Raw genomic sequence first — 15377 nt, forward strand, 5'->3', positions numbered from 1 at the left:
TAGCTCTTTTTATTATTTAAATATAATAAAGATGATTTAAAAAAAATTGACAACTATTCCATCTAATGGCAAAACAGTTTGATTAAAATTATGAATGAGACAGTTATTTGTTCTTGTCATTATATTCAGAATTGTTTTTGAGGTTGTTTCATTTCTCTAAATACAATAAAAGTAGAAAAGTAACATAAATACTAAAAGAGGAGATAAAATATTTTAGATTATAAATGGTATGACTTACATACCTGGAAAACCAAAGATACTACTAAAGACTAATAAAATACTCAGAGATAAGTTTAACAAAACAAATCAGTAGCAAGAAAATGAAAAAAAAAAAAGATTATATCTTTAAGTTAGAATTTAAGGAAAATCAAATCACGTCTAAATAAAAATTCTCATCCTTTCTGAAATTAACATATGAATTTCATTAATTCCAGTTAGAATCCAAGTGCATTCTTTTACAAAATTGGATAAGATGATTTTAAATTTCATGTGGAAAGTAGATTTCTAAAACTACCCAAGAAAATATACTAATTAATCCTATTTTTGTAACAGTCCCTCTTCCTTCTCCTTGCCATAAATACATATTTGTGTGAAGAAGATTGAGGAAGAAAACTGTCATGCCATTTGGGTGGCATTTTTTCCCCTTATCTCCGTGTAGGTAATCCATGGAAAGCTAGAAGGCTGATCATATACTGTTTCTTTATATTTACTCTTTCATTAGTTTTAATTGATCTAATGTAGAAAAGATAATAGAAAAAAGTTTAATGACTTTTCACTCATTAAAGTTTTAGTAAAACTGGTTATTAAAGCATAACATTGACTTAGATTTTAAAGAAGTTTCTCAGATTTTTTTATACATATTAAAAATGGATATGTGTTCTCTTAGCTTCCTGAATGCTTTCTACAGTGGCAAGATTAATTTTTAACTCAAACATTCTGAAAATAATTTTTTCTTTTTTTTCCCCTCTCTTTCTTTTGAAGGTATGCAACCACTCATGTATTCAGTTCAGGAAGCATTAAATGCCAGACCATGGTGGACTCGTGTGGGGACTGACATTTGTTACTATAAGTAAGTATTCTAAGGAGACATAGCTTACAGAAGGAGATATTAACTTCATTTTATTTCAATTTAAAGATGAAAAGTAATTATTGCATTTCTTGAATTGTGATATGCTTTAGTATTACTTCTAACAGAGACTCCTTAAAAATTTGAGATCTACTTAGGGGGTATATTTAGTGGAAATATAGTGGATGCTTGAACAACATGGTTTCAGCTGTGTGGGTCCACTTATATGTGGATTTTTTTCAATAAATACTGGTACTGTTTTTGATCTGTGTTTGGGATTCCGCAGATGTTAAAGGCAAACCATATTCATTGATCTATACCATATTACATAGAGATTAGAGCATCCACTGATTTTGGTATCTATGGAGATTCTGGAACCAGTCCCCCACAGATACCGAGGGACAACTTGTGTAGTTAAGTTTTCGGGGAAGTCAGAAGTTATATTTGGAGTTTTGACTGTGAGGAGTGTCAATGCCCCTGACTTCCATGTTGTTCATGGGTCAGCCATAAAATGTGTTTCATAGACAGACAGACTTACTTCCAACTTTTTGTCTCCACCACTTATAAAGCTATGTGTCCGCAACACTTTTAGCTTTAAAACTCTGGTAGTTTCTTTGAATAAAACTGAAATTAGAAATTCTAGGAAATAATTTGCAGTGGCTTTTTGTTGTCATGATATAAGTACAATTCTTTTCTGCACACAAATATTTACTCATTTTAATTTTCAAAATATTTTACCTGGAGATGTATTCCACAGTTATGTCAGCTTATAAAGTTCAGTTTTGACTTCAAATAGGTAATCTACTTATTGAGTTCGAAATAAGTGCTAGAAATCATTTATTGCTTCAATGGAATGATTGGATTATTCTTCAACTTCTCTCTAAATAGTTTAGGATTATCATATACCTTTCTTCCCATTTTGTTTCTGCATATAATATGTTTCCAGATAATTTTCTCTATTGAAAGCAGTTGACATTCCTGTTTGTTCTGTTTTTAATCTTAAATCCTGACATTTTTGTTTATGGGATTTTGACTTCATCTTGTGCTTAATTAGCACTAACATAGTTTAGTTTTGTCAGTTAGTTTTGTCTAAAATTAAACTATTTTTAATGGTTTAGGACATGGCTTTGGAAAAACCTAGGTCTTAAGTGCTATTACTTTCTGGGAAAGGAAATGTTTCTTAAAATTCACCTCAATAGGGTTTTTCCTTCACTTTTATTAGCAAAATAAAAAAATAAATGAAAAAAAATAAGCTTATATGTAATTAATCTGTACCTGAATAAGTTTCATATTCCTTTTAATGGTAGGCTAATACAAAAATACTCTCATCATTTGTCTCTTTCTCAAAGTTGGAGTGAAGTAGTGATGAACTGGGTGGTGCTCGATTAGATTTTGGCAGAAAGATTTAGACTGCTAAAGGGTAAAATGAAGTTTTTCAAAAAGTATTCGTTCATATTTCTCTTCTTTTGCACAATAGAAATCATCAGTCAATGAGTATAACAAGTACTTTTCTAGTTGTTTTCCCCAAAGCCTGAAATCTGGATAGTAAGGAATAAAATCTATTTTTGCATTCTGTCTTAACTTTTCACGTCACCCAAGTCTTCCAATGCTTGTTTGTCTCATCTGTAAAATGAGAATAAAACTTCCTTCCACCCTATATGAGAGAATATAACTATAAATTGCCACATAGCTGTAATGTGGTTGTATAAATACTTTTCAATTAGTTGTTAAATTTTTGGAGGAAAAGATCTGGTTAGGGCATAGTTCTGGAACTTATTTCACATTTTCCTCAACTGTAGCACCTTGTCATTGAGTATCTATTTAAGATACGGTGGCTAAATTAATGAATATAGCATCTTGAAAATATCTTGACTGTCTGTGTGTCATTGGCTTTTCTCAGTTTATGGCTTAAATAATACAAAGTGATTTAGAATTTTAGAAATTAATAGACAAAGCATTTTTAGCTCACATGTCAATGATATCTAAAGTAGTGTATCATTTTAAAAACTTCATATTATGGAAATCTTTAAACATTTATAAAAGTAGATAATAGGATAATGAGACCCAATGTATTCATCACTCAGTTTCAACAATTATCAACATGTGGCTAGTTTTTAGTTATACTTTCATCTCTACCTCCACACTGAATTTTTAAAAGCATTTCCAGATATCGTATTTTATCCATAAATACTTCAAAGGTCTTTGTCTTTTAGAGATACATATTTAAGAGAATCTAAACACAATGCCAGTATCACACCTAAGAAAATTCCTTAATGTGAGAAAATATCCAGCCAATGTTCAGACTTCCCAAATTGTCTCATAAATGTTATTTTATAGTTAGTTGGTTTGTTTCAGTCAGACCAACGAAGGACCACACATCGCATTTGATTTTTGTTGATATGTCCTTGAAGTCTCTTTTAATGTATAGGCATTCCTTTGTCTCTTTTTATCTCTTTTTTTGTTGAACTTAGATCATTTGTCATGTAGGATTTTCCACATTTTGGATTTTGCTGACTGCATCCCTGTGGTGTTAATCAATTCTATCTCACTGATTTCCTGTAAACTAGTAGTTATATCTAGAAACTTGGTCAGCTTCAGATTTGATTTTTGGCAAGAACACTTCATAGATGGTGCAGTGAATCTGGAAACATGTCTTGTCTGGTTAGTTCTTTTTTGCAACCTTAAGATTGATTAGCGATTTCATGTATTGTCATCTGATCTATCCACTGCAAAGGTGTCCATCAGCCTTTTATCTAATGGTTGTAGTAGCCATTGATGATCATTGCCTACCAGTGATGTACATGGCTATCAAAGAATGGAATTCTAAAAATGTCACTAATGTATATAGTATTAACTCTATTTGATTAGTAAATCCAGAAGTGAAAAGTAATGATGTTGGCTCATAGCAATTAACTGCTTTATTAGCACCATCTATTTTTTTATAGATTATTTAAGTTACGCTTTTTATAAACCATGATTGTCCTTTTTTTTTTCCCCCATGAGGTTCTTTTTAATAAATTAGCAAGGAAAATCAGAATTTTTGTGTGCATGAAATAAACATTTTATGCTTTTTTTGTTGCAGAAATCACTTCTCAAGAAGTTCAGTTGCTGCAGGTGGACAAAAGGGAAAATCCTACTATACAATTACATTCACTGTCAATTTTCCACATAAAGATGATGTTTGCTACTTTGCTTATCACTATCCATATACGTATTCAACTTTACAGGTGAGAACTCATTAAGTTGTATTATGACCATTATTGTTTTATATGCTTATGTGTCAGATAATTGAAGAAAAATTGCTTTAACTAAAAATTAAAATAAGTGTCGAAGGTTTTAGATAATAATATATCTGTTGAAAACATTAAAGGGTGTTAAATGAGAATGTAGCCTTTATTTAAATAAGATTTTTACCCATCTTTTGGTAGAAATCTACAGTTCTCTAAGATTCCACAATTTATAGATTTTAACTAGGTGAGATTTCCACTTGTTTGATGAGAAGCATCGAATCTCATAGAAAAATGTGGATGCAATTTAAGTTTTTCCGTAGGGAATTCATTTCTTCTAATAGTTTTATATGGACTCCTAGATCCAGATTGCTTAGAGTTGAGGGTATAAGAGTTGTTTTGTGGATTCTTTGAGATATTTGATTATTTGCCCTGTAACCCAAAACAAATGAATTCAAGTTATTATTGTGGTAGATTTATTCTCACAACAGAATATCTGTCCTAATGATTAAGGATCGTGAAGATAGGATCAATTTACCCAGAGAGAAATTGGAGTGCCATGATTATAACCAAGCTTCCAAATTAGCAGAGAGGGGAAAATGGGAGAAACACGTAGTCCATAGAGCAGAAGAGATATCAAAGCTGGGAACACTAAATGAGAGTCACTTTATTTTAATAAAAGTTACAACCTACAATAAAGCTATAATCAGGTATCTTTCGGTGCTGAATAACATAGTATCAGAATATATAGTGTTTTTTACATGACGTTACATGTTATTGTTCTTTTCTGATGTTTTTACCTTTTTAATATATTTTGAATTCCCCTACTTTCTTCCAATCCCACTACCTTTTCCAGGCATTGCCGTTGTTTCTCACCTGGACTTCTGCCAATCTTTTTCTAACTGGTGTTCTAGAATTCCCTTTTGTCTCCTTTCCTCTTCATCAGTCTTTTTTCCACACGGTAGCAAGTAGGCTCTTTGATGGCAAATCTTATCATACAAATCCCCCATTAAAACTCCTTAGTGAATTTTCTAGCCATTTGTACAAAGTCTAAAAGTCTTACTGTAGTTCATTCAATCATTTCTCTACTGTCATCCACAATTTTTGCCAGAGCCACATACTGTGCGAACTATTATTTAGTTAGTATTTGTCTTTAAATAGACTTTAAAATAATTCACTCTTTAAAGTTTATCCTCACCCTAAGTTAATATTCAGGGAATTACAGGTTTAATGTGTAGATTTTTTTTCTAGTTCACAGTAAAATACATAGCTATAAAAATTTTATAAAGATTATCCACATATCATGTATTATCTCAATTACCAGTAGTACATATACTATGCTTTGGGAAAGATGGGTTTACCAGGCCCTCTGTCTGTGTTAAATTCTATATTTCTCACTCTTTCTTTCTGATTTAGCTATAATGAATCTTTTTCAGTTCTTTGAAATGCCCTTCTTCTTTCTTCCTCTTCCTATATACTATCTTCTGCCTACAGCACTCTCTCCATTCATCCTTTAGATCTCAATTTAAATGTAATTTTTTTCTAGAAGACCTTTCCTCATTGCCCAGATTTGGCTGGGCTCCCTTACCCTTATTTCAAGCCATTCTAGCACTCTGTCCTTTCCCTAACGTAGAGACCATTTATTCATTGTTATATCCCCAATGCCTGGCATAGTTTCTGGCACAGAAATGATGACTACACAATAAATAGTAATGATGTGAGTAAACATATGCAAAAGTTTGGAAGCCAACTAAGTATCTTAAAATAAGGAGTTGAACAATTTATTTTTGGTATAACCATATACTAAAACCATTGAGACTTGTGTTTTCAAAAGACACATATATTTAACATATTTAATGATATGGTATGGTATTCATAATTATGAATATGGGTGTATATGTATAAATTATTAAGTGATAAAAGCAGGTTATAAAAAGGCTTATATGTAATTACAGTTTTATTTCTATACATTGGCATTTGTTAGTAGCGATCTAAGTGATGCAGTTATGGTGTTTTAAATTTTTTCTTTGTACTTTCTGTGTTTCCAGACACTTCACAGAGAACCTTTATTAATCTTGACATCAGTGAAAGTTGTCAAAAAAATTTGTCCTACATAATTTTATTCTGCATATTTTATATTGCTCTCGAAGGTCTATAGTCACTTATAGTTTCAAAATTCAGAAGGCTTTGGAAACCAAAAGCTTTTTTATAACCCATTTGGCAGTAAAGCCTGGCCTAAATTGATGTTAGCTTATTTAGAATATTGATTCTACTTAGAGGGACTCTTTTATGTTTTGCTGCAGAAATAATAATGTGCTTATACAGGCTGCTGCCGCTGACTTAGCTGGTGGTATTGTACATTTAATGATATATGCACTGTATCTGTCCCCTTTCTCGAATTCCCCAGATACTGACATTGGAACTATTTCTGGCCCCTAGAGGGTCCTGGAGAAGGGATTAGGAATCTGATTCACTTTTAGTTTTGTAGAGATCTAGATGCATTTACTTCTTTTTATCATAGGGAGTTTTTAAATTATTGTATACTTTGCTTTTAAATTTTTGTCAAGATGCATCTTCAAAAATTGGAATCAGCACACAATCCTCAGCAAATCTATTTTCGAAAAGATGTGTTATGTGAAACCCTGTCTGGAAACAGCTGTCCCTTGGTGACTATAACAGCAATGCCAGAGTCTAATTATTATGAACATATCTGTCAATTCAGTAAGTCTGTCTTCTTCACTCAAAATACCAACCATTCTTACTTATTTTTCTTTGCTTCATATATATTTTGTAAGGGCGATAATACTAGGAATAGGCATTAGAAGTCTTGGTCCTTTTCTGTCTAGCCCTGGGCCTACTGGGTCTCAGTTTCCTCATCCTGAAAATGAGTGAGCTGCATTAGATGTTCTCTAAGGTCTCTTTTGATACTTATATTCTGTAGTTCTTATCCTTGAAAGTCATACCCAAAGTATAATATAACAAATTATTTTAAGAGTTCATGTATAATACCATCAATTAAAAAATTTATAGCTAATTTTATTTATAAATAAAACCACCAGAAACCTATCGAATATTTTGATACTAGCACCAAATAGCTACTTGTTTTCTCCTGCCATTTATTTTTTAAAAGTTGCCTCAAATGGTACAGCTGTGGTACTTTACCTTATCTGATTTTGATAAGGTAAAGTATTTATTTTCAGGAAAGAAAAAGCTTGCTATGCAAGAAAATATGAGCAGGTGGGCTGAGTGTTATTTTGTAGATGTATACATTGAAATGTATAGTGAAGGTAACTTTTCTTGAGAAGTAATTCTCTTAAGAAAATATACCTTTTTTCTGTGTTTGTCATAGTGACTCTAAAATAGGGATAAGATTATATTTTTCTTCTTTTCCCTATGACTTTATGAAAAATAAATTTATATGTAAAACTTCCTCAAGTACAAGTACTTGATTATATTAAAAAACCAAGATTATATTAAAGAACTAATTTTATATGTTAATCATTGGAAAATAAGTAACTTCAAATGCTATTAATTGTCTTATGTTCGTATTATAAACTCCTTTAGGACATGACATATATCAGTTTCATATCTGTTTCCTCTAAGTGCCTAGTATAGTGCTTGTATATAGTAGGTGCACGGTGAGTTCTACAGTGAACTTAAAGATTTCACAATTGAGTAGCAATATTTCTAAAGCCCCAAAGTCAAACATCATACAGACTTTTAATTTGAGATTTTATATGTACTTTAGGAAATCGCCCTTACGTTTTCTTGTCTGCTCGGGTGCATCCTGGAGAAACTAATGCAAGTTGGGTAATGAAAGGAACGTTGGAGTATCTCATGAGTAATAACCCTACTGCTCAGAGCTTACGAGAATGCTATATTTTTAAAATTGTCCCTATGCTAAATCCTGATGGTGTCATCAATGGAAAGTAAGTGAAGCAATAGTATAGAAATATTATAGATTATTGTGGTGGTCCTATGTAAACTTGTTGAACAAATATCATCCAGGTTAATTTGGAAAACAAATCTAATGATTTTTCTACAATAGAAATTTTGTGGGGAATTCATCTAAGATATTTATTTTTAAAGGAAAATATATTCTGTATATTTCTAATAGTATGATAGTTTGAGAAATTCTGTATTTATTCATGAGAATATGATTACGTAAACTGTATTGTGAATTGTTTTTGAAAAATCACAGTGTCAGGTTATGAGATTTTTAAAAACAGATCCTCTTATATTCTTTTCTTTTTAAATTTGTCAGTGGCGTGATCTTAGTTTGTAAAATTTATCATCTTCTGGGCTCTCTTTCCACTGATATGGAGTATTGGCTCTATCTGCTAACTTGTTGCTGATATGAGGACATGTAGGAATTCTTTAAACTGGAGATACTAGAAGATAACTACTTTTTAAGTGGAGGTGGCTTATTAGTACAGGTCATTTACTGTGGCCATTAGACAAGGTCTTTTTAGTGCTTCTGAAAGGTGGGATTTGACATCAGTAAATGAAATACCATATTTTATTTATTCAATAAAAATAGCATGACTTTCTCATATTTAGGAAATTTTTGATTAAAAAATAATTTAGATATGTTATGGTTATGGAACTACAATGAGATTTTATTATTTCTAGTTTTAATTCAGAAACATATTGCCTAGTTAAAATCCTGTTTATATTTCTGTATCACCTTCTAAATGTTTGCTTAAATTTTTGCTCAATGGCATTAACATTTAATACCTATGATTAAATGAAAAGGTATTTGAATTTTTACAAGAATGTATACTTTTCATATACTTATGTTTCTTAGGAGGGCCCAAATGGCACTTTTCATAATAACTAATACAATCGAAATACAGAATGTTAGTATAATAAATGATTATTATGTAGTCAGAATGGAAAATATGGCCATTAATAAATTTTATAAAGTATTAATTTTTTTTTATAGCTTGAAAGATTTGACTGTTAAATCTGAAAGTTTACCACAGTTAAATGCATGTAACACAAGATCTTGGATGTAGCAAATGCTTAATAAATGATTATTTAATGGCTAAAATATGCATTTTGTTGAGCCTACCATTTATACCTGTTTGAAATATTTAGTGGAGTAGAATCATAAAATTAAATGTATGTAAGAATTTTTTGGTACCAGTGTTTGTCTGTCATTGTGTTTGCATATGTGTAGTCACCGCTGTTCTTTAAGTGGAGAGGATTTGAATAGACAGTGGCAAAGTCCAAACCCAGATTTACATCCTACAATTTACCATGCTAAGGGACTGCTACAGTACCTGGCTGCAGTGAAGCGTTTACCACTGGTAAGTGGCAGGTTTTTTTGTACTTGTATAAAGACATGATTTTGTTGATTAATGACTTAGTATTTTATGCTTTATTTTCTGGTTATAAAAGCTATTATTTTCAGAAGCAGTTATTTTATTTCATTTTATTTAGGCGAGGCAACCCTTGGTTGACCTCACAGATTGCAAGGACCTTGTCAGCTTACAATCCTTTATTTTTTATTTTTTACACCTACAGCACGTGGTCTTCCTAGCTGGTCTCCCATCCAAATACTAACCAGGCCCGACCCTGCTTAGCTTCCCAGATCAGACGAAATCGGGCTTGTTCAGGGTGGCATGGCCGTAGACCAGAAGCAATTTTTTAAAAAATTTATTTTATTAAGTTATAATAATGTACTTTATATAGTACATTGGTTAGACATTTATATAGTTTATAAAACAATCCCCTTAAATGCTCTTTCTTTCCTCTGGCTCTCCACTTAGCCTTTACATTAATGCTAACTGCATTCTCTATGCCATGCTCCCCATCCTTGTGACCATCTATCAACTGTTAATTTGTACTTTAACCCTTCACCCCATTTTCTCAGCTCCCCTACCCGCTGCCCTCTGGCCATCACCAGATTGTCCTCTATATTTGTGAGTCTGTTTTTGATTAGTTTGTTCTTTTTGTTCTTTAGATTCTGCATATAAGTGAAATCATACGGTATTATCTTCCTCTGATTGACTTATTTCACTCAGTATAACCACCTTTAGGTCCATCCATGTCATTGCATATGGTAGGATTTCACTTTTTTAATGGCTGAGTAATATTCCATTGTATATATGAACCATAACTTCTTTATCCAGTTGTCTGTTGATGAGCATTTAGGTTGCTTCCATATCTTGGCTATTATAAATTGTGCTGCCATGAATATAGGGATGCATAGATCTTTACAGATGATTGTTTTGGTTTTCTTTGGATAAATACCCAGAAGTGCATTTGCTGGGTCAAAAAGTATATCCATTTTTAATTTTTTGAGAAACTTCCAGACTGTTTTCCATAGCAGCTGTAACAATTTGCAATCCCACTAACAATGTATGAGGGTTCCCTTTTCTCTGCATCCTCACCAACACTTGTTGTTCTTTGATTTATTCAAAATAGCCGTTCTGATAGGTGTCAGGCGATATCTCATTGTGGTTTTAATTTGCATTTCTTTGATGGTGATATTGAGCATCTTTTTATATGTCTATTGGGCATCTGTATTTCCTCTTTGGAGAAATATCTGTTCAGATCTTCTGCTCATTTTTTAATTGGATTGTTTGCTTTTTTGTTGTTGAGTTGTATGAGGTTTTTTAAATGTATTTTGGATATTAACCTCTTATCACATCTGTCTTTTTCTGTTATCAATCATCTGTTTATTAATATGGTGTCAAATTAATATAATGTACTTATATTCTTATTTCATCAGGTTAATTTTTATAATTCTCATGAGCCCTTTTCTTTTTTGTTTATGAATATTGGTAACTCTGGTTGTAAGTTTAGGCATTAAACTTCACCGAACAACACTAAGGTTTTAGTATCTTCCAAGTTCTCAAACTAATAGAAGCTTATTTCTGAGCTCTTTAGTCAACTCTGAAACTGCTGAGTCTCGCACACACTTGGGCAAGGCAGTATGGTGGGAGACTCTACTCAACTGTATATGTACGCGTCTGTTTTCAGCAGCTTTTGTTTAGAATGTTACCATATTAGTGTTAAATGAGTTAATCTTCTTTTGAGAAAGCGAGAAATACTTTGCAGAGGGGCAAAATTGACATGAGAGTATCCTTCATTTTTTGTTTTTAAAACGATGCTCTTAAAAATTAAATTGAAACCACACCTTTTTTAGTAGTGTTTTAGGCGAGAGCATTTTCATGTTCTTTTTAATTGGCTAAATATCTTAATAACCCTTGGGGCAGTGATGACTACAGTTGTAGATTTGAGCCTATAATTGAATTTGTTATTTTTTAAAATGGTGATTAGTAGATAACAAAAGAAACAGTGGAACTCATGGCTTGATGCAGGACTTGCATAGGACTTTGTAGTCATTCTAGAATTAATCATAGATTTCTTTCCAAAAGTAGATATTACAGCTTTTATTGATGCTACTTATTAAATGATGGCTCAGTTACAATAAAAGGATCAAGAAACACAGTACTTGTTTATTGGTCTGCTATTAACTATATTTACTTGGTAATATATGAATTTGAAGTTTTTTAATTCTTTAAAATATGGTCTTTTCAAGGTTTATTGTGATTATCACGGCCACTCCCGAAAGAAGAATGTATTTATGTATGGCTGCAGCATTAAAGAGACAGTGTGGCATACCAGTGATAATGCAACTTCATGTGATGTTGTGGAAGATGTGGGATACAGGGTAATTATTACAGATAAGTCGGGAGTTTTTGAATTTCAAACATGCATAAAGCTACAGAAAATAATTTAACATAGGAACTACTCAGATTTAGTAAATGTTACAATTTTGCCATTTTTATTTCAGATTTTTCATTTTAAATGTTTCTTTTTTTGCTTTTCATGTTTAAATATTTAACCATTTGGAATTTATTTTATATGAGATATGGAGATCTAATTTTAGTTTTCCCATGTATAACTGTTTGTTAAATGGTACATCCTTCCTCTGCTGATTTTATAAAGCTATCTGTTCCACATGTATAGATAGGTGTGTTTAGAGGTATGCCTAGGATTCAAATGAGATCTTATTGCTTGAAGTCCTGTATGCTTTCCATTCTGTCCTAGAGCCTCTCCTACTATATTTATGCCTAAACGAGTACCCTAAACTTTTCCCAAAAAAGTTTCAGTAACATGCCACACTGCCCTTGGCAGAATTTCAAAGGATAATTTCTTTTTGGTGTCCTCTCTCTTCTTACCCTTTTCCAAATAAATAAAAATGGAAACACTCCAGAAATACAAAGTAATAAGTGAAAGTCATTCTCTCTCAATCACTAAATTATTAGTTTTACCATGTATATTGTGAGACTTGTCTCTAAGCACATTCATTTATAAATAGATATACATATAGTATGTCAAGTTTTTATTTTTTTTAATTTTTTTTTAATGCTCTACAGTAACTTGTTTTTTTCACATAATGTTTGTTGGCCATCTTTCCTGGTCCTCATATCTAGATCTGTCTCGGTCTTTTTGACAATTACACAAGATTTCTAGAATGCATTTTTGTAATTGTTTGGATGTAACAAAATTTATTTATTCAGTCATCACCTCTTGGTGGACATTTGATTAGTATTGTCAAATTGTCCTTCATAAAGTTTGTACAGGTTGATATTCTAGTGCGGTTTCTCCATACCCTTATTATATCATACTGTCATTTTTCTTGAATAAAAAAAAATCTGATGGTTTTAATTTGTATATCTATGATTATAAATGATGTTGAGTATCTTTTCATATGTTTGACCAATTACGATCTCTCTCTTTTTTTAAAGTAGCCTTTTCTCACATTCTCTGCTTACTTTTGTGCTGGTCATCTAGTTATTATTGTTTTAAAATAAGAATTCTTTATGTGTATTACAAATATATTAAAAGTTTTTATTTGTTTATGATATTTAGTATTTTAAGACCATTATATTTGTTGATATTGTAAAAAATGACTTCAGAATTTTGAAGCTTAGAAAGACTTCTCATTCCAAGATTTAGAAGTGTAGTTGTGTGTTTACTGTTTTAAGTTTCATTTTAAAACTTATTAATTTTAAGTTTAAATTCTCAATTTAGTTAGAACTTAATTTAATGAAGAGTGACTGTAGGTTGTTTTTCTTAATAGCTATCCAGTTGTGTTGGCATTTAGAGAATGATCAATCATTTCTCTAGTACTACTAACTTTAATAGATACCTCTGGTTCTAATTTTGAACTTTTTCTTTCTGGAGACATCTGTTCCTACACCAGTATCATAATTTAGCTTAAGCTTAGACATATAATGTAGGTCAATATCTGTTGGATTATTTCTCTAGTCATAGCTTTTTCTTTCAGAATTTCCCTGGGTGTATTCCCATATTTATACTTTCAGGTGAATTCGAGAATAAGTTGCAGAAAAATGTTATGGGCATTTTGATTGTGATTGTCTTAGCTTTCATGATTAATTTAGGGATGATAGACATTTACAGTGTTAAATCTCTTAGTCAAACCATCTTTCATGACTAAAGTTTCTTCATTTTTTTAAACATGTTTTTCCTGCTTATTGGTGGCTATTATGATTGTGATACTTTCTTCTATTCTGTTTTCTAACAGATTACTGTTTGTCTAGGAAAGCAGAAAATTCTCAATTAGTAAGAGAATTATTTTTATTTGTTTAGAGGGGGTATAGCAAGAAGGTCTACATGACCGTGCTCTAATCTCTATGCTTTCATGAAAAATTTTAAAACTTTAATAATTAAAAAAAATTTAAATTGAAAAACTTTTTGAAATATTTTATCATTTTTCTCTTTGCAGACTTTGCCTAAGATACTGAGCCATATTGCTCCAGCATTTTGCATGAGCAGCTGTAGCTTCGTAGTGGAAAAATCTAAAGAATCCACAGCACGTGTTGTAGTTTGGAGGGAGATAGGAGTACAAAGGAGCTATACCATGGAGAGTACTTTGTGTGGCTGTGATCAGGGAAAATACAAGGTAAAACATCTCAGGACTTTAAATAAAAAATATTTGAAAACATTCCTTCAATATATACTCCAGGGTTTTCAAGTAGATATTAAATGATATGTTCGTTATATTGAGTTATATATGATTGCAATAATGGAATTGAATCATATACAGTCTTAAAAACATTTTTGAAAAATTTCTCTGAACTAAATAGCTTTCTCTGGATTCTCATGAAAGCTTGTTTGAGTCTATTTATATTCATAATTTTTAAGAAAACACTTCGTGGTACATATTTAAATACTGATTATTAGTTTATAATTAGCTGTGCAAGTAATACATTATTAATAAAAATTTGCTATATTTTAATTTATTGGATGTAAGTATATTTTTATGAATTTAGAAATAAACACATTATACTTATTTATAAAGTTTTTATATTTAGATTTCTTTTGTGTGTGACTTTTAAAAGTCTTAGTCCTTTACACTAAGACTGCTCTTCTGTGGTGCCATAGGCTGTTATTGGAAACAACCAGACTTGAAACTTTACTTTTAAAATTAAAGACAAATAAAATATTCGATAACTTTGAATTTTTTAATTTTAAAAATTGAGAACTTAATCGGCAATGAATTGGACTTTAGATCAGCAACAGCAAACCCAAATATTTATCTTAACTGCCTAGCCAAAGAAAGATTTTCAGGTGTCATGCTCATTATGCCACTCATTCTGTTTTGTTTTGTTTTGGCCTGGGGCAAGAGGAAACTGAATCTAATAGTGATTTACATATACCTCACATAAAGATGGTTATAACTTTATGTTTGGAAAGAGTTAGAAATCTTCCAATTGGTTGTATTAAAAATGTAAACATAGTTGACGTCAGAATGATTAAGTGTAGAGTCTGAATAATGACTTTCAGCCTGAAACAAACTGGAAGAAAATTGTATAGATTTTACAACTGACATTCACACTTTTGGGGCTTAGTTGAGTAGATCTTAATGAATTTCTAGTACTTTCTGATGGATAACTCTTACCTAAATTTTAGGTTGACCACAGTATACTATTCTTCCAAAATGCAATATCTTTTTAATTCTCTCCAAATATTGTAAAACAATGACTTCTAGTCTACTAGGGCATGATGATAGTAAGAGATAAAATGTAGCACCATTCCAAGCC

General features: G+C 31.3%; 1 protein-coding gene and 1 pseudogene across 4 annotated transcripts in view; one reads left to right on the forward strand and one right to left on the reverse strand.

The window, feature by feature from the left end:
- AGTPBP1 (ATP/GTP binding carboxypeptidase 1) overlaps window positions 1-15377 on the forward strand; it is a 130483-nt gene that overhangs the window by 95072 nt on the left and 20034 nt on the right. For all 4 annotated transcript variants that reach the window (XM_039875637.1, XM_039875634.1, XM_039875636.1 and 1 more), the window contains 7 exons: window positions 982-1069; window positions 4149-4293; window positions 6861-7014; window positions 8042-8222; window positions 9476-9605; window positions 11846-11977; window positions 14060-14236. In XM_039875637.1, the coding sequence (XP_039731571.1) occupies window positions 982-1069; window positions 4149-4293; window positions 6861-7014; window positions 8042-8222; window positions 9476-9605; window positions 11846-11977; window positions 14060-14236 (1007 nt within the window). The remainder of the gene's footprint in view (window positions 1-981; window positions 1070-4148; window positions 4294-6860; window positions 7015-8041; window positions 8223-9475; window positions 9606-11845; window positions 11978-14059; window positions 14237-15377) is intronic.
- LOC120612981 (uncharacterized) lies at window positions 9814-9932 on the reverse strand (annotated as a pseudogene).

This window comes from Pteropus medius, unplaced genomic scaffold, assembly GCF_902729225.1.
Source record: "Pteropus medius unplaced genomic scaffold, Ma_sr-lr_union100, whole genome shotgun sequence".
NCBI lineage: Eukaryota > Metazoa > Chordata > Mammalia > Chiroptera > Pteropodidae > Pteropus > Pteropus medius.